The 22,792-nt window shown below is 34.9% G+C and overlaps 1 protein-coding gene across 7 annotated transcripts in view; it reads left to right on the top strand.

Moving 5' to 3' along the window:
- Positions 1–22,792, top strand: part of LOC106111457 (filamin-A) — a 59,144-nt gene that overhangs the window by 33,060 nt on the left and 3,292 nt on the right. For 5 of the 7 annotated variants that reach the window (XM_013293569.1, XM_013293572.1, XM_013293574.1 and 2 more), the window contains 14 exons: positions 6,496–6,636; positions 6,944–7,113; positions 7,418–7,543; positions 7,896–8,009; positions 8,523–8,711; positions 9,925–10,027; positions 10,984–11,126; positions 11,628–11,736; positions 12,391–12,555; positions 13,512–13,751; positions 19,655–19,845; positions 21,813–21,968; positions 22,339–22,408; positions 22,483–22,601. In XM_013293569.1, coding sequence (XP_013149023.1) covers positions 6,496–6,636; positions 6,944–7,113; positions 7,418–7,543; positions 7,896–8,009; positions 8,523–8,711; positions 9,925–10,027; positions 10,984–11,126; positions 11,628–11,736; positions 12,391–12,555; positions 13,512–13,751; positions 19,655–19,845; positions 21,813–21,968; positions 22,339–22,408; positions 22,483–22,601 — 2,036 coding nt within the window. Of the gene's footprint in view, positions 1–5,704; positions 6,067–6,495; positions 6,637–6,943; positions 7,114–7,417; positions 7,544–7,895; positions 8,010–8,522; positions 8,712–9,924; positions 10,028–10,983; positions 11,127–11,627; positions 11,737–12,390; positions 12,556–13,511; positions 13,752–19,654; positions 19,846–21,812; positions 21,969–22,338; positions 22,409–22,482; positions 22,602–22,792 lie in introns of those variants that run through there. The other 2 variants (XM_013293568.1, XM_013293567.1) reach the window with 2 other exon arrangements.

The following is a 22,792-nucleotide window of genomic DNA, read 5'->3' as shown; positions in this document are numbered from 1 at the left end:
TGTACTGTTTTTTTTGAGAATATTTTGTTTTGTTTTTAGTGTATTTTGTTTGGAAGTCGGTTTTGTTTTTTTATTAAAAAGTTTATTTATTAGTTGAGACTTTGACGACAAACTCTGTAGTGTGCGGGAGCTTATAAGGAGACTAATTTATATCTACGTCTACACTTCTAGGAGTATAGACTTATTTTTTAATTTCAATATTTTAAATACGATAAAGCGTAAAAACACAATACTTCGTGGCATAGGATGTCAGCAATCATAGTATATTTTTAAATAGTCCTTTCTTTAGTAAAAAGGCTATATGTTTTCCCACTATCAAACTTAGGGGGTAAATAAATTGGAAAAATGCTTTTACGTGTGAAAGGGACTATAAACTACAAGCTGACAACATTAAGGAAGCAAGGTTGCCATGGTAACGGTAATTGTTATCCAATGTCAAAAGCCTTCGTTTGAATTTTGAAGAAGCCTTACGGGAACAGCTAGTATTATTATGTAAGTTACTAACACAATGACTTTCTGTTCACATATTTCTTCCGACACATATTCTAACTGAGCAAATGTCGGCGTCTATACTAATATATTTCGTGTGATCTTATAAACTAAATAACAAGCTTCTACTCCAGTTGAAATGTTGTATTAGCATTTTTTTTCTGAATCCAATAGAAATAGACTTCATGACGTCATTATCAACTGAATAAGCTATGTTAAATTGTTCTGACGCACTATCTCGTATTTATGAAATAAGAATAAAAGTCGTTGGTATTAGTTGTGCAGAAGTAAATACCCAAACACTCGATGGCTCCTACGTAAACTATCATACGTTTAAAACGCAATTTTTAAAAACAAACCATTAATATTAATACGATTAATTAAGACACATCAATTAAGAACACTTGAAAGTCAAAGTTCTTTTTACACAAAAATTAGTATTCGTTAAAGATTATAAAAAAAAACATAAAACATGTTGCTAATAACACCATTGTGGCTTATGATGGTCTACGTAGGAGCCATCAACATATTTCTCGACTTCCAGAGTGTCACCAAAAAGTTGATGACAAGAAACCTTGTACCTTCATTTAACTTTTTCACGATGCGTCGATGCTCTGTACATAATTGTCGGTTCAAGTAAGATGCATAGATTGTAAGCAATATTTCATTCTAAAAATATTTTAAACATCATGCGTGGTCTTAAAATGTTATAAATTATATCAAACTTTCAACAGAATCATTTGAAATTTTACTATTTTATATGAGTCAAAGGCACGCGTTTGCCGGCGATAAACCGATATGGGCGGATGTCAAAACGTCGTAAAATCGTGGGAAGTTGGAAATAAACAAGTGGATTGACCAATCCGTGCCAATAGATCATAGATAATACAGGATTATGTTTTACCGAGAAAGAATTTGCATGATTTGAACGGAAAATTCCAGTTTAAATAAATTACTGGCATGTAATAGACATTTGTTTTTTTCTTCTTAATCGTTTTCGGCCAGTGACATCTAGTTTGCGCAAGTAAATAGTCTTTGATATATTATTTCTTACTGCTTATTATAAATGAGAAAGTTTGGATAGATGGATATTCATTAGAATTTGTAGCCTGCCAAGTCACGGGGAACAGCTACATTTTATTATAAAACTCTTGCAATCAGCTTATTTTGTAAGTACTTAGTAAGTGAATACTTTTATTTACCTTACAGAAATAGGTTACCTATTTGAAACAAACAACTAAACATTTAAGCAAATAAATATTTTACAAAACATTAATTACAAATGCGCTTAGACATCAAAAACGAAGCAAGCCAAGCCGAAAGTGAGCGTGAAGAATGCAATCTTGGAATAGACTCACCCCAATTTCCCGGTTTATCTCCAACTGCATGTGGTTACTGAAATAATTTTGATTGCAGCGACATTACTATGAAATGTGGGTCATATTAAACAAATTAATTGCTAGAATATACACAAATGTGACCTAATTAGGTCTCTTTATTCCCGTGCCAGATATTTACTTCTGGAAATTATTTAATATATACTTACAATTGTAATCCTTTGAAACACACATACAATTTACTTTAAAATTTAGATGCAACTAGATTACTTTGTGAAGACTTTATCGTTGAATTTCCAAGGTCCAAACGTGTTCAAAAACATTGTTTTCTAACAAAATTATACAACCTTACTTAAATATTATAAATGCGAAAGTTTAGATGCATAGATGGATGTTTGTTAGAGTTTGTAGCGTAAACGGATGAACGGATCTCGATGGAATATAGTCTGAAAGACTACATAGGTTACCTTCTTTTGTTTATTTTTTAATTCCAAGCGAGTGCAGTAGTAGGCTAAAGATAGTGTTTTTATAAAGTTATTTCGACAGTAAAACCTCGTAGTATATATCTATTTTGTCTAATATTGATTAAGTAAGTTTACAGCTGTAGAAAAATAAAGGAAATCTATTTTTTTATAATAAATTAAAATTTAAAACACTATAAACAGACAGTTTACAATATACTTTTATTGTTGAACGAAACACAAATGACAATCATAAACAATGTCGAATTTCATTAAAATACTTTTCACCTCAATTAAGCAATAAAATAGAGAAAAATGCTATGGAATCATGCCAAAGTACTAGAAAAGTGACGTCTTGAGTTTAGAGTATTATGTTAGCTGAAGGGTTATTTATAAATAAACTAAAATTTTCACGTTCTCCGTCAAAATTTATGTTAGTTGCGACAGACATTGTATTTAAAATTCGCAAAAAAGATATGAAAAATACCTTTTTCTAACAAGTATTTGACGTATTTCTTATAGCAATTTATTATTTTATCGTAAAGATTAAAAAAAAATTGGCAAAAATTTTAAAGAATATTCCCAAAAATAAAAAAACTACAAATCTACATAAACGAATCATAAAAAAAATTGACATTATTTATTCATGGCTTTTCGTTATTCCAAACACGAACCGCTGATCACTCTGTACTATATGAAATTTAGAACACCCTATAACAAGGATATCTTAAGCCCGTATTGCGCGTTACAAACTTGCCTTAAACCCGAGGAATGTACTTGTCGAGATAAATTTACAAACATTATTGCTACTGGATTTGATTGGAATTTGGTCCAGATACACGTTACAGCATACGATATCTTATATTGTAACAAGATAATGCATTTAATAATATAAAAATAAGCTAAAAGTGTATTTACAACCATTTTTTATATTTCACCTAGTTTGTAGCCTTAGGATTTATGGAACTCGATGGCATAGATGTAGAGGATAGTCTGTAAAAATAGATAAGCTATTTAATTTTGCATTTTTTAATTCCACGCGAGCGAAATCAAGTAAGCTATTCTTTGAATATAGTAACTCCATAGATCATTTAAAATAATCTACGTTTACGTTCACATATCAGTAATTAATCATATAAAACAAGCTTCCAATTAGTTACACCTAATAATTAATTAATCGTTTCAGCCTACTCGGCGATGGTGCCAACGTGATGTCGAAAACTGTATTTGTATTACATCTTTCAGGCGGGGCTCGATTTGGAGCTTAGGGGTGTTACGTTATGAGTTGACAGCTGTCAAAATTTCACTAAACAGAAATTTTTGTCAAGAATAAGTGATCGTAAAGTAGGACGTATGAAAATTATGCACGATATTTATTTACAAAAACGTTTAACAGTCAAAAAATTGGATAAAGTCGCAGCTAAAGTGGTTGTTTTTGCATTGTCTGTTAGCCGGTTCGTATACAAGGCTACGCAAATCGGCACTTTTACATCAATTTATAATCTACGCAATATAATCTCATATGTCGGTAACTCATGTCTGTGTAGGACCCTCTATGAGATCGTATTGCATAAGTCGCTTCTACACTAAAAATCATTCCCTAAATCATGAATCTCTAGTTTCTTGTAGTCTTGATCCTTAAAATATTTTATACATCCTTATATTTAACTCGTATTAACATTTGTTTTACTTAAGCATACCTGATATCCATTCAGTGCAAAATTGTTTGTGCGATTTCCATTCACATTTTCTCCTCATGAATTCTTTGTCACTTGAAATTCTTTTTGTTATCAATTTTCTTTTTAAATCTAATTTTAACTCAGGCTCATAAATAAGGACCGATTTAACCTTCTTCGATAATATGATTTCTGAATGAATATACTCCCCGACAAAATATTGATATTCATAATTTAAAACAAAATCTTATTGCTTGCATATTTCAGCTGCTTTGATCTTCGTGTTCTCAGAGACGCTTCTAACGATGGTTTTTTAACATGATTTAATGCTGTCCTGGTAATATTTTTACAATTTCGTATTACAATGTCTATGAAAGTTGAAAAGGGAGATTGTTTATCTGTTCTGGTTTTCAAAATAAACGATACGTTTAAGCATCTCTTACATCTCTTGTTATTGTCTTGATTTAATTTGTGTCAAACGTCTAAAAGTTGATGAACGAATATGATTTTTTTTGTTCGTTTTTAATAATCTTTGATTTAGATTTTACGGTGTATCAATATAACTATCTATTGTTATTTCATATTTTTTAATTGAGAAAATATCGATAAAGTTTATTTTCGTATGCGGAAAGCTTTTTAAATATATCGAAATGCTTAATCCAGTTTCACACGTGACGTTTTTGCTCGAAAATAAATCGTAAATATTATTCGAAATTTAAATTTAGATCGAGCTAAATGGATTGCGAGAATGAAGGGAGTCGACAAACATTGCTTTGAGTTGCGTCCAGTTCAGCCTGTGGCGTTCATTGGCGTCCAATGGCGTCCAATTACGTCCAATAGCGTCCTACTAATTCCTTCAGACTGTAAAGTAAATAACACTAATGCGCATTCCTTTCTGATTTGTTTATGACAGATGTCGGTTAGATAAAGATATAAAGAAACTAACGGATGATTACTGAAACGAGACTGAAATGCTTTGCTTCGTAAGCGCCTCTTTCAATCTAGCGTACATCAAAATTTTAATGGCATTTGAGTTCAAAAACGCAAAGTTAGCCTCATCATTTAAGACGTTGTAACATAAATTGTCGTTTCAGAAATTGGCTGTGAGTTATATGTGATTGTATGTTAAGGTAAAATTTAAACTATCATAGAAAAAGAACATTATCATCAACATAAAAATGAAATATTAGTAATTTCCTTGATGACTTTCTATCAATAAACCTGTCGGTTCTGACGTCAACTATCTGTCCTTCGACATGTGTATATTTTTAATTTAACTATATCTCTAATACAGGTTGCCAAATATTTTGCCATTCATTTCATATTAATATATTGAAAATTTATACGGCGCCAACGTCTGTAAAGTTTTTGATAAACATTTCCGGTCTTGTGACATTTTTTTAGAACTACACAAGTTACAAAACGAAACATTTTAAAATTAATAGAATTATACAATTTACGAGCTTTAGATTATTTAGTTTAATTTAATATTAATATATGTATAAATTGTAAACATGAGAAGGATAAGTATTTGTCGTACTATTTTAAAAGAAAAATAGAAGAAACTAAGGGCCCGTCCCACCAAATTGTAAATTGTCTGATAACAATCCAACGTGTAAAATATGTGATGAAAATAAAATTCGGCCCTCTATCAGTCAGTGGTGGGACAGGCCCTAAATATTTTTATGACCAATTATTACACATTTAAGTAACAAACGTCTGTCTGTCGCAACACTCACAGTATACAGTATACAGATCGTAAATAAAAAATTAAAAAATGTATAAAATATAACACTACCCTACACAAAACTGTATTAAAAACAATTAAATTCAATAGTCACGAAGAAAGTGAATAAATGGCGTTTATGAGTGGCCTCTGGAATTCAATCGTTGGTGGCAACGAGAAAGAAATTAATTGGAACGAATTCTCTACATTGTATTTAGACAATCGTCTAAAATATTTCTCTGTGTCTGAAATTGATAAAGAGGCATCGCCTATAGTTTACGCTGAAGCTCATAAAATAACCTTCAATAAAACCGGCTTAGGTCTTAGTTACACGCCATTGAACTTCGTCACTATATTCCACATCGATACTAGAAAAGGTTTGTTATTTTCTCTTATGTAAAAGTAATCAAACACTCGTATAGTGCGTTTCAAATAAACGCGTACACAAGTCAAGCTGTTAACATAGAAAATAGTGTTACTTAATTATTTGGAATTCACTATACATCTTAAAATTCAGTTAAACCAGAGTTGAGTTAAAACTTTTCAAAATTATACAAATTATGTTGTCATTTAAAATGAATTAAAAATGTTAATATACTTTTCATCCAAATGTTCTTTGGCTTTGAGATTTGCCTATTTGTAAAACCTGTACATATCGCCATTCTAAGAACATAATATCAGCATCTAGACCTAAGATTTTTTGTCTTTTCTCCACCTTTGCTCATGCCAGATTGAAGCAATTTTATGCTTTGATAAAATTATAACTTATCTGTATTTTTGTTTATTTGAATGTTTTGATATTCCAGCGGAGATCAGAATGCCGAGCGGGCACGTGGATCAGCCTGTGATAGAGGACAACCGAGATGGAACTGTCAGCATCAAGTACGACCCCCGCGAGGAGGGTGTACACGAGCTCTACGTCAAATATAACGGAGAACATGTACAAGGTACGTTTAGTTTTCATTGTAGCGAAAATTGTGTAAAACATAACTAATATCACCTCTTTAAATTACGAAGAAAATAGTAGTACAAGATGCTTGCAATGGTTACGACATGACAATTTCCCGAAATAATTTATTACATTTTAATTATAAAATTATTATAAAAATGGGTTAAAAGTAACGTTGTAAAACTATGAGTCCAAAAGAACTAACTGTACATGGGCCTATTTGACTTTTTCATCATTGTAGTTGTTCAAGATTAAGTTAAGACGATTGGTTTCTGTGAAAATAAGCAATTGCCTTGTTTCTGCAGGTTCTCCTTACAAGTTCCACGTGGACTCCATCCCGTCGGGCTACGTGACGGCGTACGGGCCGGGTCTAGTGAGCGGCGTCAGTGGTGAACCTAGCCTGTTCACCATCAGCACCAAGGGAGCTGGCTCCGGAGGGCTGTCTATGGCAGTGGAGGGACCTAGCAAAGCTGAGGTAATTATGAAATGGTCCAATCATATAACATGGATGGAAGCTTATTTAAAATCTTTATTGAATAGTTTTGTTTTACATGCATTAAATTTAATGTAATATAATAAATTAGTCAAATATATGTTATATTGTCTTGCTAGTTTTATGTTAACACCAAATGCGAACAGTAACAATAATTTTTGTGTTACAAACATCGTTCTACCAATTGGTGTTAGTTTTGAGCTCGATTATTGTGTTCTGATAACTAATTTACCAAAGTATGACTGCTGCAATTAAATGTTAACAGTATTAATTGTAACGTTTGCAGATAACCTGCCATGACAACAAGGACGGTACGGTGGCGGTGTCGTACCTGCCCACCGCGCCCGGCGAGTACAAGGTCTCTGTGAGGTTCGGTGACAAGCATATCAAAGGATCGCCCTTCACTGCTAAGGTAGGAAGTTCTAGTCATTTCACATATTGATTACTATGAAGGACTAATGTCCATATGATTTGAAATGTTTCCTAATACGTAGAGAATGTATACTACACAATATTTGTAGTTAATAGTTCAGTTTGTCCACTAAATAAGGAAAGCTTGAAAATCTCACTAATGTTAGAAATGTGAAAGTTTAGATGATTGGATTTTTGTTAGAAGGCGTCTTCTAATCGGCTGTACTGATCTCCATGAAATAAATGTAGTGCATAGTCTGGAAGAACACATGATACCTCGGATGAAGCTGTGATAGCTACTAATAAATACAGTTGAATATTGTTTGATTGGTGGTATCTTTTGTAACTTGCAGGTGACGGGCGAGGGCCGCAAGAGGAACCAGATCTCCGTAGGCAGCTGCAGCGAGGTGACGCTGCCCGGCAAGATCAGCGACAACGACATCCGCAGCCTCAACGCTTCTATACAGGTACGTACGTAGAACACATTACGAAATTTAAACTTTATTAAATTACTTATTCAAGAAGCTAGCGAAGGCTTCTGCAAAGGCTGGCAACGCATCTGTAGTTCCTTTAGTGTTGCTGATGTATGAGCGTTTGACTCCGACTCTTAAAATAAAAAAAGATTTCTATATATCTTTTCTATAATACTAAAGACATCATTTCCACACTGTTGGTGTGGTTTTTTATCAGTAAATCCAGTTACTTCAGAAGTTTTATAATAGATTTTTAGCTACCTTAGGCGCTTGTGTAAGTTTTCCATAGGTGAAGGTATGAGCGTCGCTAGGCAATTGTATAGCAACATTTTTCGATTCACTAGGGAAGTGGTTAGCTGTCTAGCTCATGGGTGAAAGGTATTGTTTACAGACTGTTCCCCACCTCCCAAATACTTTAAATAGTGTTTGCCGTAGCACCTTTGAAATAGTCCATCTTAAAATTTGAAACGACCTTAAAAAGGTAATAGGTATTTATACTTATTCCAGGCGCCGTCAGGTCTGGAGGAGCCTTGTTTCCTGAAGCGGCTGCCGTCGGGCAACATCGGCATCAGCTTCACTCCGCGCGAGGCCGGCCAGCACGTGGTGTCAGTGAAGAAGCTGGGCGTGCACATACAGAACTCGCCCTTCAACATCACCGTGCTGGACCAGGAAGTCGGTGATGCTAAGAAAGTCAAGGTATGCTAGCACCTGAATATTAAATAAAGAAAATAGAAATAAAAGTAATAAGAAACAACAAAGTAAGAGATAAATTTATAAAGTATTGTATACAAGTAATAGGAAAAGTAGTTAAATGTTATAAAACTTAACTGGAGCTGTGTGACCTCAGAAACTGCAACACCAGCAAAATTACCTCGTAAAACCGCCACTATGCCGCTTCCTTATATGTATGCCCGCATACAAAGAGAGAAGGGCCACCGCAACTGAAATCGATAGCACCAATTAAAAGAAAAACTAAATATAAATAATGTTGTAAAGAATGTAACAATAAACGGAACGACAAAGTCCCTGACGACTGAAATGTCAGGGGTGTACGAAAAAAGAGAGAAAAAAGCACCTGAATATTAAGGGCCTGCCCCACCAAATTGTAAATGGTCTGATGATGATGGAAATATCGGATTTTGTTACCTTATCTAACAATGATGTCAATTTTGAGCTATCCGAGTCTCTATCAGCTAGTGGTGGGACAGGCCCCAAGTCTATTATTTTCTTGCAATCGGTCATCGTATAATTAGATTTAGACACTTAAATGAAGTCCACCAAACCGTAGTGGGCCAGAGTAGTTGTCTATGGCCTAGTCACCACAAGAGTAGGCTCCGAGACCATCAGTGGGGACGTATATTGAGCTGGTGATGATGATAATGAAGTCTAAATTACGTCAAGATTGTGAAGAATTTTTGCTCAAAATGTTTGCACATTGTTTTGAATTTTGGTTTTAGGATATTTTATAAACTTAATAGATAAAGCTTGATTTGTACATTTCTTTTGATTTCGAATACACCTTTCTAGGGTATTTCATCAATATGTACGGTATATCAGTTTGGGATAGCCCTGACCTTCACTTCCACTGATTTTAATAAATAATAAGTTTCCTTTTGTAAACCTTTGCCTTCGAAAGTCGTCGAGATCTAAGAAGACGAAAGTTAAGATGAGTAGACGGTGTAAAACGTGACACAAAGAATGTTGGCATAACAAATTGGAAATCGGTAGCCACTAATAGACTGAAGTGGAATTTTTTCCACTTTTGCTTGACTAAGCCAAGGCCCACAAAGGGCTGTAGACCTAAGAAAGAAGAAACTTTTAACTTTTCAATGTATCCATGCCATTTTCAGTTCTACACTAATACAATTTTAAACTATTAATAAATTCAGATATACGTGATGTTTTCCAGGTGTCGGGCACAGCGCTGAAGGAGGGCAAGACGCACAGCGAGAACACGTTCAGCGTCGACACGAGGAACGCCGGCTACGGAGGACTCTCGCTCTCCATTGAAGGTACGCGTAATAAAAACTCAAAGAGATTAAAACATATAGAGTAGGCGTTGTTAAATTCACTTGAAACATTTTTCACAAAACTAACGATATCTAATAATAGATATTTAAATTTGATATTTACACTTCTGTAAAATGTTTAACAATATAAGGACACGAGGTGGCACTTAACTTGACAACTGATGAAATACCAGTGAAAAAACTATACCATGTTGTTTTGTTTACTATGCCTAGTCTATGTATTACTTAAATGTCTATAAAAACTACCCTATCATAAAATTCCTTTCGCATTTTTGTGGCCATATTTTTGAAATTATAATTATAAAGTATTCGTATAGCGGATTCACTTGACCTGTGATTTTTTTTATATCATAAGCAAAAATCCGCCAAACTGGCGAAGCGACCACTGCCCATAGACATTCGCAATAGCGGATGCGTTGCCTACCTTATCGACAAAGGAAGAGACGCACATAAAGAGGATATTTCCCTTCTTAAACGTCTCCTCCACCGTAAAACCCACTTTCCTTTCCCAGCGTATTCCTATGAGAATAAGGATGGGAAGAAAAAGGTACTAAAGTTGGACTAAATATATATTGGAACTGCTAAGAACAATACATCTTTTATTCTCGGTAATTTGCTTATGACTTCATCCGTGAAATTAAAAATATAGCACTCAGTGAAAATGTGGCTTTTTAATGTTGAAAGATTTTTTAAATCGTCCAATTAGTTATTTCAATGCATACAAAAATCCAAGAATACAAATTCTCTCTGTTTATAATATTAGTACAGATTACGCTGAAGATAAGCCACTTCGACCAATAGTGTGCGTTTCAGAACTTAGCGAGGGAATTTGAAAAAGACACTTTTTAATTGCCTTTGCAGGAATGTTGTTATAGTAATAAAGTATACTTAAAAAAGTTTGGTACAATTTGTCGTGATGCACATTGGCTACTGTCCAGGTCCCAGCAAGGCGGAGATCCAGTGCGCGGACAGCAAGGACGGCGTGCTCGCCATCAGCTACAAGCCCACGGAGCCCGGCTACTACATCGTCAACCTCAAGTTCGCTGACCACCATGTTGAGGGCTCTCCTTTCACTGTTAAGGTAATACTAACATAACAGAAGAAGAATATATTTCTACAGCAAACAATAGCCACATACTAGTACTATTATTGTGTTATTAACATGCTTATAACTACTTTTTTTTAGAAAAAAAGAGGAAAGTTTTTGACTAAGATTTAAAACAATAGTGATCGTTTCAAATCAGTTTGTTGAAGGTATTTTGTTAAATGTATCTTATAGGAGAAATTATGTCAAAACAAATCTAATTAATATTGTAAATGCGAAAGTTTAGATGGATGGATGTTTGTTAAAGTTTTTAGCCTAAACAGCTGAACGGATCTCGATGAAATTTGACATAGAGGTAGAGGATAGTCTGGAAGAACACATTGGCTACTAACTTTTATTTTTGAACTCCACGCGGACGGAGTCGCGGGCGAAAGCTAGTAATGAAATAAATAACAATGTGAATAAAATATTTTATTTGAGCGCCATCTATCGTTGAGACAATGCACTAAATGTAGATGTTTTAACTATTGCGTGTAGGTGGGCGGAGAGGGCAGCAACAGACAGCGCGAGAAGATCCAGCGCCAGCGAGACCCCGCGCCGCTCACAGAGGTCGGCACTAACTGCAAACTCACATTCAAAATGCCCGGTAAGTTATACATACATACATTTTCTTACACACTTTAGTCATTCTAATGCGGAAATAATTGCAAAATTAATATGTAAATACTAGCTTTTGCACGCGATGCCTTCCTTTTAGAATTAAATAAAACAAAAGAGACTAGCCTATGTGTTCTTCCAGACTATCCTCTACATCTTTACCAAATTTCATCGAAATCCTTTGAGCAGTTTAGGCTACATACAAACTCTAATCTATCCATACATGTAAACTTTTGCATTTATAATATTAGTATATTGTAACAAAAATAACATTTTTTTGAACGAAAATGCTAACTCAACCAATACCACGACCACACAGAGGACACGCCTCAAGTAGAAGCAATTAGGCATACAGTTATATGTGTATGCGTTTCGTAGGCTTTTAACCTTTTTGCCTATAAAAGATATTGAAAAAAGGAATGGGATTTAGCAGAGTAGGAAACGCATATAAAGGGTAAATTTCCTCTTTCCGTGCTCCATCTTCAGTTAATTAAAATTTGGCAACGATTCTACAATTTCGAATATCTATGGACGATTACTTCGACAAATTTACTGGACACGCCGGTAGAGCCACTGATGTTGATAGGCGGTTACTTCGCTATGTTAGCGAATTTGTGTTGATGTAAATGTTTATTTATTCCAGGTATAACGTCGTTCGACCTAGCGGCGACGGTGACGAGCCCGGGCGGGGTGTCGGAGGACGCGGAGATCCAGGAGGTGGAGGACGGCCTGTACTCCGTACACTTCGTGCCCAAGGAACTGGGTGTCCACACTGTCTCCGTCAAGTACAGGGAAATACATATTCCTGGTAAGTTTATTTAATACTAGCTTTTGCCCACGACTCCGTCCGCCTGGAATTAAAAAACAAAACTGAGTAGCCTATATGTTCGTCCAGATTATCCTCTACATCTATGCCAAATCCGTTCAGCCGTTTAGTTTACAAACTCTAACAAACATCCATCCATCTAAACTTTCGCATTTATAATATTAGTATGAAGTATGATAGTTATGGTGCGGTTTTACAAAATTACGCATCTTTGGAAGCTGGGGACAGGATTTCTACAAAGATTTGATTCATGATAACTTAGTATGTGTAACTCCGGTCCTTTAACTATAGTCTTGTAAAAAGAATCATGATTGTTTAAACTTTTCGCCATAGATTTTTTATTTGTAAAGGTGGCCTATTCTTTTAAAAACATTTTGTATACCTTACCTTTTTTATCTATAAAAACTATATGTATAATGAGACAATTTAAGTAAGGCATTTGAGGCAAGTTCTGAACACAAAAATAGACTAATCCAGAGTTTTACCAATGTAATATTAAGAATACTGCTATATAGTGGAAATTGTTACCAGTTTTCCTTTTTTATTTTTTTGAGTGAAAAGTTTGTTAGACTTTGTGACCTAAACGGCTGAACGGATTTCGATGAAATTTGTCATAGATGTAGAGAATAGTCTGGAAGAAAACATAAGCTACTTTCATTTGATTTTCTTGAATTGCGCGCGGATGTCGCGGGCGACAACTAGTATAAGAATAAAGAACGTATCCAGAGTCATATGATCACTTTAATATACCGAATACAGCAATACAGTGAAAATTAACAGTTCTTTTTTTATTTCTTTTAGTGAATAGTGGTAATCTTTATAGAACACATAATATCTGCTTATAGTTTGACTAAAACTGATTGTAATTTAAAAAAAAAACTTTGATTCATACGGTATTTATGTAGATCAGTAATGTATGGATGTAACGCACGTTCCAGGATCTCCGTTCCAGTTCACGGTGGGCCCGCTGCGCGACTCGGGCGCGCACCTGGTGAAGGCGGGCGGCGCGGGGCTGGAGCGCGGCGAGGCGGGCCGCCTCAACGAGTTCAACGTGTGGACGCGCGAGGCCGGCGCGGGCCAGCTCGCCATCTCGCTGGAGGGGCCCAGCAAGGCCGACATCGACTTCAAAGACAGGAAGGATGGCTCCTGCGATGTCTCCTACAAGGTCGACGAACCTGGTAAGTTGTATGTGCTATTTAGTGTTCATACGGCCCAATATTAAAACGTTATTTAAATGTGTAACATCACCTGAAATGATAAGGCGACGAATCTTCAACAACGAAACATAGAAAACGAAAAATTCAGTTTCAGTATTTCGTTTATTACGCATTGCTCGCGATTTCGCTCGCGTGAAATAGAAATAAATATAGCCTACATTACTCATAGATAAGTTATCTTTCCAACGGTGAAAGAATTTTTAAAATCGGCCCAGTAGTTTTTGAGTCATTTCAATGTATACAAAAATACAAATCTTTCTTGTTTAAAATATTAGTAAAGACTAGCTGTTACCGTACGGCTTCATTCGCGTGAAATTGTGAAAATTTTATTTTATTGTTTACATTTGTCAAATTCTCAAAAGCAAATGTCAAAATGACATGACATGATGTCAAACCATAGCAACCTTGCTTACTTAATGTTGGCAACAACTTATGGTCTCTTTCCCACATTAGGGTTTTATCCAAAATATTTACACCCTAAGTTTAATGGCGTGAAAATATATAGTCTAAAGCATGACGTAAGTGTAGGGCTTTTTATTAAAAAAAGAATCATTCAAAAACATGCTGTGATTGTTGACATCTTAGGCAACAAAGAAGTGTGTGTTTACGCTTTATTGTAATAGTATAGATATAGATAAAAGGTTTTACAGAGTTTTAGGAAAGTTTTAACTATCACACATAGAGTAATTTTTTCAGCACTTTGACACACTACTTTAGAATGGTTTTTAACTAAATTTACACTAAGAGTTAAGTAGCAGTACGATTAAAATCCAAAAGTATTTTAGGTGTTTGTGGACGGCTGGACTTCATAAGCCAATAATGAAAACCTCTCTTTTTCGCTGACTGTACGTTATTCAATGATAATTCTAAGTTAGAAATTAAAATGAATCTATTCCCATAGGTGTGTCCTATTTTAAAATAAAAACACGGTCACGCGTTGGTTAAACAATACCAACAAAAACGACTATGCAAAGTTATTTATGTTGGCTTTTCACAAATGTTTGATCAAACACGCTACCGGCTTACACTTGACTTCGAATTGTATAAATATTTAATTTTAACTACCAACGTTTTTACGTGTTAAAAATGTCAGTTACTTTGATACTTTAAGCTTTAGTGACAAAATTCAATTGTGTTCTAAATCGATAAAAAAATTTCAAAGAGCAATGTATTTTGCTATTGTTTTTTAATCAGAAATTAGTTGAATTTCAAAAAATTTTTGCTCTTTGACCAAATTCCAGAAATAATCGCATTCTTCGACAATACTGCGGTATATTTAACTAGTTGTTAAACATTTTTTTTTTTCTTAATTATTTTATCGATTAAATTGGATTCTTCAGCAACATTTAATACCAACGTCCTACATATGGTATGTAAATTTAATTACGCAAATGCTACGCGATGCATATCATTCCAGCGCCTGCTTGTTGGCGCTGTTCGTCCAACATATACCAACATATATGAATAAAATGCACTTCATAAATAAATCAACCCGTTTCTGACTCGACCACGCCTTCCCTACTGACCGTCCAATCGCGACCGCCTTCCTTCCAGCGACGGCAGAATTTACTGCGAACCATTTTGACAGTTCGATTTTTTAAATTTGTTTTCTTTTTTTTTACTTTTGCCTCGCAAATGACCACATAGCCTCGTGCTTTTTTTTTTCGGAAAAAGTGATAATGGCTGTCGCAATTCCGTATTGACTGACCGCTGTCAGAATTTACGATACGTTCTCGTATGAAATACGTTGATAGCGGATGAAATCAATTCAAGTATTCGGAATGTTATAGAAAGGCAAGATTTATACAATCAAATATCAACAATGCGATGAATTTATTCCTTTTGTTTTTGTTTTCTTTTTAAATTTAAACCATACTGCGTATTTGTTATGCGTTTTATTCTCCTTTTGATGTACATTTGTCAAGTTTTCCTACAAATCGAACAATAGCCGATTTCCCAGTTTCTTTTAACCATTCGCTACTGTTTTGATTCGATTACTTCATGAAATGCGTTTCCGAACATAACTTGAGTTTTACTCCGTTGTAATACTAATGAATTACTAGATAAGATAAAAATCGGAACCATCTAACGTAAATCAGCTGCAAATGTTTCGATCAATTTTGAGAGCCCGGATAAGCGTTAACTAAACTTTGCTAGTGTTCTAGCTGGACACTTACAAGCTAATATACATAATATTTTGTTATATTTACTTGATGATTACTGTGTTTTAAAGACCATTCTCTAGACCTAAAATTCCTTTAACATCACTCCAAGAATAATAGCTAAGAGACCGTAGTTAATTTACACTTCTTGAATACTTAGTTGATTTGTAACTCAGACGCAAGACGTAATTTAAAACAGTCATTATATGGCAACATTTAACAATGCAAATAACACATCTGCAAACCTAATGTTGCCCACCCTAACGACTTAAATCGCGATTATAAACAGCTGACGGCATTAATTGTTCTAAAATGCATTATAATTATACTGGAAGTTATTAAATAGTTTATTTTATATCCATTTGCTATATTCTTCTTCATTTTAAAGATATCTGTTTTTTTTTTTTAATTATCGTGGAACTAAATCTAAATGATAGAAGACTGCAAACAATGGAAAATATTGTTCAGTTATTATTTGAATTTTATACATACATTGTGCTCATCTGTTATAGCCTTGACCGGGAATAGGAAAACCCAGCATGTTGTGGAAATTCTAGAATTAATCCTGCATTAAAAGGTGATGTAATAAATGCGATTGAAGTTCAGGCCAGGATATTTTCTTAGGTAGGCTGTAGAGCCTTATAGCTATTGTTATTTCTAACTTGTATGGAAGTTATACACGAAATCTATATCATGGGATTGTATACTACTGATTACCTACGTGAGGAGTAAGATTTAAGGGTATATTGTTCTTACGAAATTAATTTCTATCAAATCGTAAGATGAGTCTAACCACGCACTATAAATTTCTACATGAGTATGGCAGTACGTTAACTTATATTCTATTGTGTAACTGTGCATTAAGAGCGGGATGCACGCCTTTGACTAAACTATCGCACAACTGTTGTGCGATTGTCGATTGTTTCGCAGCCAATTCAACCGTTTAGTTGCACAATTAAAATCGAGTAGTGTGCGCATCTCTCGTCGCAAAGCGAGACTAAACAGTTGTGTATATATCTATCTAAAATTAATTCTTTTGAACATAAGTAGCTTTATCGAAGTTTGCGTAAATCATAACAATCAATCGGTCAATCGTCAAATGAACTAGGCTGGAAGCGAAATGCGGGAGTCGTTCGTCCAAAAACCCGTTCGTGCCAACATTCCATCATAGCGCGTTGTTCCTTTCGAGACTTCCAAAACTCCTTTTTTTATCACAACGATTATATCCAACGGGCAGTCAATTAAAATGACTCTTAAACACCAGAAGCCGGGAATGCGGGCCCTAAACCGAATTTGTCCCGAGGCCCATTGTGTTTGACTTTGCAAAAAAGTCACCCAGCATCCGACAAAGAAGCGGTGCCTTTTTGCCGAAAGATACTTCATAAGTGTATCCAGATTAGAAATTTTCTAAGTTATTCTCGACTTATAATGACTTAAGTTTTAGATAGATACTAAAGTTAGGCGACAGGTATTCCGTTGTTATTGTATCTTTAATTTCAGAGGCGACTTTTGTGAATTTTATTTCTTCTTTCGGCATCTTACGATTTGTAAGGTACCAAAAATGTTTAAATATAGAAAGACCTGCCTACGTTAAAAGGAATATTGTTAATACCAGTTAGAGACCTGAACTTTTGTACCGGGCTGTAGAAATAGACATATTAAAGTCCACAAAAATTTACTATCAGTAAAACTGTACAGTTCTCAGTCTTGCCTACACACGTCAAGTTTACAATACAAATGTATGTTTTGGCCTTAGCAGTAACTAGCTTACGCCCGGGACACCGTCCGCGTGGAATTAAAAAAAAACAAAAGTGAGTAGCCTATGTCTTCTTTCGGACTGTCCTCTACATCTATACCAAATTTCATAGAAATCCGTTCAGCCGTTTAGGCTACAAACTCTAACAAACATCCATCCATCCATCGCATTTATAATATTAGTGTGATTCACTAAACTAAGCCTTTTCTTTTGACCACATCGCCGCCACTTTAGTTGGGATCATGGACTAGCGTGGTTAAAATCTAATGCAAGCTTATTTAGTAGAAAATTATAACCAAATTAAATTAAAAGTTATGTAACTAAATAAAATCCACGTGCGGCTTAAGAAAGTATTACACAATGCACCTGCAAACATTCATAAAAACACTGCCGAATGTTTTTCGTCTGTAAAAAGTTTTAACAAGAAAAAAGATCCCGGCCATCGAACTTTGTCAACACTGACAATATTTAAATAAGGCCTACATCATTATTTGTAATGTCAAGTCACACTGTCTTTTGTTAACTTTAGTTTAAGGTTAAACGACAACATCATCTGTTACGGACACAATTGACATGATTCAAATCGATAACAAGTAACTAGCTAATTGAAGAAATTTAAAAAAAACAACGATGGTTTTGAAATTCGTTGATTTTAAGTTTGTCGAGTCGATAGTTTTTTCTATCGATCATATTCTGTACATTGCAAAAAAGTTACTATTGCCATTAACCATTCCAACTAAGCTCTAGGCTTGTGCTAGGATATGGTTCATGACAATAGTCGAATGGCGGGATTCGAACCCTCGACCGCAAGATCGGTAGTCCGTACCCTAAACTATTAGGCTATTGGCGCTTAACATTATTCGACAACTTTTAATATATCTCTTTCTACATAACTTTATAATGATTTTGTATGTATTAAATTGTAATTGGTAACAGTACTATTGGCCATGTTAATAGCAACAGAAACAAACGATTAAAAAAATAACAACTGTTTTTTTCTTCGCTTACAAAAACGTGAACTACAAGAGAATTATTTGAATGTAAATAAATCCGCAACATAACGGCCACCACGGAGCAACTGTTTATTGAAGAAAGACGATGAAAAAATAAAAAAAAAAACAAAAAAAATCAAATTTCCTTGCGACATGGCACACGAAGAAATATTGCTTACTTCGTTAGTTCTTTATTCAGATTGACATCTCCGCGGCCGTGCTGTTTTTTCATTCGATTCAAATTTAGTTTTTCGTCCAATTTCGTCGGGTTTTTAAGGCAACGGGTGAATTTATTGTTGCATTTGTCGGGATTCTGTGAGGGATAAGACTTAGTTGAAATGTCGCTACCGGTTCCATCTGTCGGGACGTTTGAAGACATAGCAATTAGTTTTGACACTATCTCTATCTCTTCTGTATATTTGTTTTTTAAACATTACTAGCTTTCGCTCGCGGCTCTGCCCACTTGGAATAAAAAAAAAAACAAAATTGGCCTATGTGTTCTTTCAGACTACACGATGTCGATATCGATGGCAGAAACTTCTAGACATGATCTCTCTAGGACTGCCTTCTTTTTCTATTCCACATCCCTTTAAGAACAGTCGATACCTTAAATTGTATCCGACTCAACTTCTCATGTGAAATTAATATGCAGGGTTTCTGAAGTTACCATTTATTTTATCATTAAATAAATAAATAACAAGTGAATTATTAGTGTTAGAATGACATATGTTTCAACGGCGTAAAATTCAAACTACATTCTTCAAAAACGGATTTCATGAAGTTATTGAATCAAAAACTAACGAATAGTTAAACGGTACTGGGAAATCGCCCATTATTTACGTACTAATGTACGTATTTAACTAACATGTAATATCCTTACTTTACTCTAAGAACATACGTAACGTTAATTTTTTACTAGATTTGTTGTCGTTAACCATGTTATATCTTCTCCAGGTGAATACCGCATTGGTTTGAAGTTCAACGAGCAGCATATCCCGGATTCTCCGTTCAAGGTGTACATCTCTCCTGCTGTGGGCGATGCGCATCTTCTAGAAGTCGCTCAGTTCCCGGACTCCGCGCAAGTCGACAAGCCAACTCAATTCTATATCAGACTGAACGGTGCTAAAGGCAGTCTTGATGGCAGGGTGAGTTATTTTGGTTTTCACTTACCTAAATATCACTTATGGATTTTGAGGATAAGCCGAGATCTTTTAACTTCTAAAATATAGCAACATTCGTAATAATTTTTTGTAATGTTTAGAAAGTATCGTCAATTACAATAGAAATAAAGACTCCTAGCTCGAATGTAAACATTTTCTGTTGTCTAAATACTCTCAAATGCCTATTGTGGATTAATTAAGCACCCTCAAAGGGCATAGGGATGGTGATTTTTTTTTGTTGACTTAAATCATAAGGACTCACATACTGGAGAAAACGTATATCTGTTATGAACTTCAACTATCGTCAGTATTATTTGTTGCATAAGAATTTGTACATTTATTCATAGTTGGATAATTGTTCTATTATATAGTTATTTGGAGATTCAAAGTCTTAGAGTGCGCGCACTACTTTGACTAAACTATTCCACGAATGTTTGGTACAGCTTTGATACCTATGACCTTATATGGAGCGCACACTACTCGATTTTTAGTGCAACTAAACAGTTGAATGGGCTACGAGACAATCGACAATCAAACAACAGTTGTGCGATAGTTTATTCAAAGGTGCTCTTATAATCCTGGTTGCGAATCACACGCGTTCAATATGTCTGCCAATATCCAGTGAGCCGGAGGGGTCAGTTTGATTTATCGTGTGAACATGACGCCGTCCGGTTGTGTGAACGGTACTTTATGATCGATGGTCTTCTATGAAAAAGAATTCAGTTGATAAAACTAAACTCCTTGCAGATAATATTTATGATTTAGGAATTTAATGTTGGTTATTTTGTTATTAAAGAAGTCTTTAATGTTATTTTATTACAATTTTATACTAAACATAATTAAAAATAATATCTATACTAATATTATAAAGAGGATAGGATTTTGGATTTTTGTATTTATTTAAATAACTCAAAAACTACTAGGCCGATTTTAAAAATTCTTTCACCGTTAGAAAGGTAATTTATTTGTAACACAGGCTATATTTTTTAATTTCACGCGAGCGAAGTCGCGAGCAACTGGTAGTTTTGTATATTTGGTAGCTTATAGTAATTATCTACTTTATTCTTAGTTTTAACTAAGCGATGCCTTTTTGCTTAAGTATTGAACCTTAACTTATTTTTATTATTAAAACAATGTTTTGATTTCCAACAAAGTTTTCAGCGGCTATTTTCAACACACAAAACTAATTATCAAACTTGAATTTCCTGTTAAGTGGCATTATTCTGAAAGTAGGTAGTTTACTAACTCAAAACAAATAAACGAAGCACATGGCTTACCCCAATTTTTTCCTTAAACAAAAAATGTAATAAAACTGACCGAGCGCGTGTCCGGAGCGCGAATAAATCACACGTCTTCTCAATATTTGATAACAGCTCGCTACGAGATGAATACGAAGTGGACCGAAGTGTAGCGAAGTATCGTGATGCGTTATAAAAATTAATGTTACAACTTACAACTTTCCACGAAACTAGTTTCATACAGAACGTTTTATTTTCACGCGTTGTTTACATTAGAAATACATTTTTTTATCGAATGTGTCGTGGTTTCCTTCATTTAATTTGAAGAACTACAAGAAGAATGAATTAAACTAATCATATAATAGTATTTGTATTCATCGTTGGAATTAGAATTATAGTAATTTAAAAGTTTTGACAGAAGATAACTCCAGGAATGGGCACACTCCAAACCAACTATCGCACAGCTGTTGTGCGATTTTCGATTGTTTCGCAGTCAATTCAACTGTTTATTTGTACAACTAAAAATCGAGTAGTGCGCACCTCCATATAAGCTTTGGAATCAAAGCTAGACTAAACAGTTGTGCGATAGTTTAGTTCCAGGTATGCGCACGCAAGACGAAATAGCAAAACTCTTCACACCTATATTTTTATGAGGCAGTAGTAGATAATGTAAACTCATGTATGCATTATTATATAATCTCTCGTTTGTTGTAGGTGATCTCCCCATCCGGAAAGACGGATGACTGCTTCATTCAGAACATCGACGGCGACCAGTACTCCATCAGGTTCATGCCGCGGGAGAATGGTGTGCATAACATCAACGTCAAGTTCAACGGTGTACATATCCCCGCCTCACCGCTCAGGATCAAGGTAACAATTTTTTTATCTAGTTATAAAGACTATTGATTTGATTGCTCGCATTGAATAAGCTTAAAGATTCTGGATCGATTAAAAATTTATTTTTCAAAATTATCTGTGAGTAACATTTTGCTATCATAAACGAGAAAGTTCAGATGGATGGTTTGTTAGAGTTTACCGCCTAAGCTGCTGAATAGATCTAGATTAAATTTAAAATAGATATAGAGGATAGTCTGGAAGAATACATAGTCTGCTTACTTTTGTTTTTTGAATTCCACGCGGACGGAGTCGCGGGTGAAAACATATTTGTGCACATGATAATGCTTTGCGTTATCCTATCAAAAATTGTAAACTTTTATAATAATCTGTTTATCAAAATCAGGTCGGAAAGGACGATGCGGACCCCGCAGCAGTGCATGCACATGGTCCCGGTCTAGGAGCTGTTAAAACTGGTGAGTATTATCGTCTTACCTTCTTCTTTACAACGTTGAATTACTTCATACATTTGGTACAATTGCCCTGTCAGGAGCGAAGACGGACCTGATCATCGACACGTGCAATGCGGGCGCGGGCATCCTCGCCGTCACCATGGACGGGCCTTCGCGCGTCGCCATGGACTGCACTGATGTTGAAGAAGGATACAAGGTATCTTATGATGTTTATTTTATTTATTTATCATACAGAAGACTTACAGCCTCATTAACTTAAGAAACTCCAAACTAGTTGACTGAGACCCAATGACGTTTTCGTTAGCAGCCTTGTAGCAGGATTCGCAATAACATACTGTATACTTAATATTATAAATGCGAAAGTTTAGATGGATGGATGTTTGTTAG

This window comes from Papilio polytes, unplaced genomic scaffold (assembly GCF_000836215.1).
Source record: "Papilio polytes unplaced genomic scaffold, Ppol_1.0 DF824169.1, whole genome shotgun sequence".
NCBI classification, from domain to species: domain Eukaryota; kingdom Metazoa; phylum Arthropoda; class Insecta; order Lepidoptera; family Papilionidae; genus Papilio; species Papilio polytes.
The sequence above is the reverse complement of the archived record's forward strand: the minus strand, read 5'-3'. Positions and strand labels throughout refer to the sequence as shown.